This window comes from Buceros rhinoceros, unplaced genomic scaffold (genome assembly GCF_000710305.1).
Source record: "Buceros rhinoceros silvestris isolate BGI_N320 unplaced genomic scaffold, ASM71030v1 scaffold1472, whole genome shotgun sequence".
NCBI lineage: Eukaryota > Metazoa > Chordata > Aves > Bucerotiformes > Bucerotidae > Buceros > Buceros rhinoceros.
The window spans coordinates 8,994-10,191 of record NW_010400438.1 but is presented as its reverse complement, the minus strand read 5'-3'; the positions used below and the strand labels follow the sequence as shown (position 1 = coordinate 10,191).

At 64.3% G+C, this 1,198-nt stretch overlaps 1 protein-coding gene across 1 annotated transcript in view; it reads right to left on the bottom strand.

Annotated features, from left to right (window-relative positions):
• The window catches only part of SCUBE3 (signal peptide, CUB domain, EGF-like 3), a gene marked incomplete at its 5' end in the record, with an annotated part of 11,056 nt that overhangs the window by 6,759 nt on the left and 3,099 nt on the right, over positions 1-1,198 (bottom strand). The window contains one exon of the mRNA XM_010131835.1: positions 543-659. Within this exon, the coding sequence (XP_010130137.1) occupies positions 543-659 (117 nt within the window). The remainder of the gene's footprint in view (positions 1-542; positions 660-1,198) is intronic.

Genomic DNA, 1,198 nt, shown 5'->3' with positions numbered 1-1,198 from the left:
CCGAGAACGCGAGGACAGTCACCCGCCCTTGCTGGCCAGCAGCACCAGAGCAAGCAGCCTCGTGCCAAGGTGTCCCCAGGCCAATGGCACTGCTGCCGTGACACGCTCTGGCAATCCCCCCAAAGAGTGTTTCATCTGCCTGCCCTCTTCCCGGGGCACCGCACGCCCCCGCCCTTGGGAGGGATCTGCCTTGTGAAACTGAAATCAACCCTTTTGAAGTTCCCCTTCCCACCCCATCCCAGCTCCCTGCCAAAAACGCCGGGGATTTCTCCCTCTGTCCCGCTGCAGACAAGTCGCAAATTGTTCCTGTCGCTCTGTTTGAAGTTGCAGACACCAGTGTCTGGCTTCGAGCTTCCTCCCTGCCTGGCCCCAGCTAGGGTTATGTGGGGAACAGACCCTTCCCGCGAGCCCTTGAGGTGCGTGGTATCCCCAGGGGTCCTGCAGCAACCATGGGACTCCACCCCTGGGTGCCCTGTGTGCCTCTCCAGGACTCAAACCCAGCAGGGCAATGGGCTCCTCCTGCCACATCCATCCAGCCCTACCTCCGCAGTGGGTGAGCCCGTAGAGCGTGTAGCCCTTGTTGCAGAGGCACTGGAAGCTGCCGGGGGTGTTGATGCAGAGGTGGTCGCAGGCCCGGTCAAAGGAGCACTCGTCGATGTCTGGGTGAAAGGCAAGAGGCAGAGGTGAGGGCTGGCACAGTGGTGGGGCAGCCCTGGGCACAAGAGCTGTACCCTTCCTGCTCCTGTTGTTCCAGCAAGCTGGGGGCTGCACTGGGATGCTGTGGGATCCCACATGGGGATGCTCTGGGGATCCAGAACCGGGATGCTCTGGGGATCCAGCACCGGGATGCCCCAAGCCCCTGTGCTCCCACCCTCCCTTCCTCCAAGCTCTCTCCTGGCCCACTCCAGCTGCTGCTACAAGAGAGCAGCAGCCCCCCGCACCAGCATCCCCTCCTGCCCCAAGCTCCTGCACCCTCTCTGCACCTCAAGCTGGCCAAATGAGGCCAGCGTTGTGTCCCTGGCACCGGGTGGCTGCAAGAGCCCCCAGCTGCTGCCCGGCGAGGACACTGCCCTGTGACAGATGGATGCTGTGCAGGCAGGTCCTGCCCTGGGGGCAGTACCAGCCACTTCTGCTGGGCCCCGCAGGGCACCTTGCTGGGGCAGGGAGGCCCTGGCTGGGCGGGCGGAACCCGCCTGGG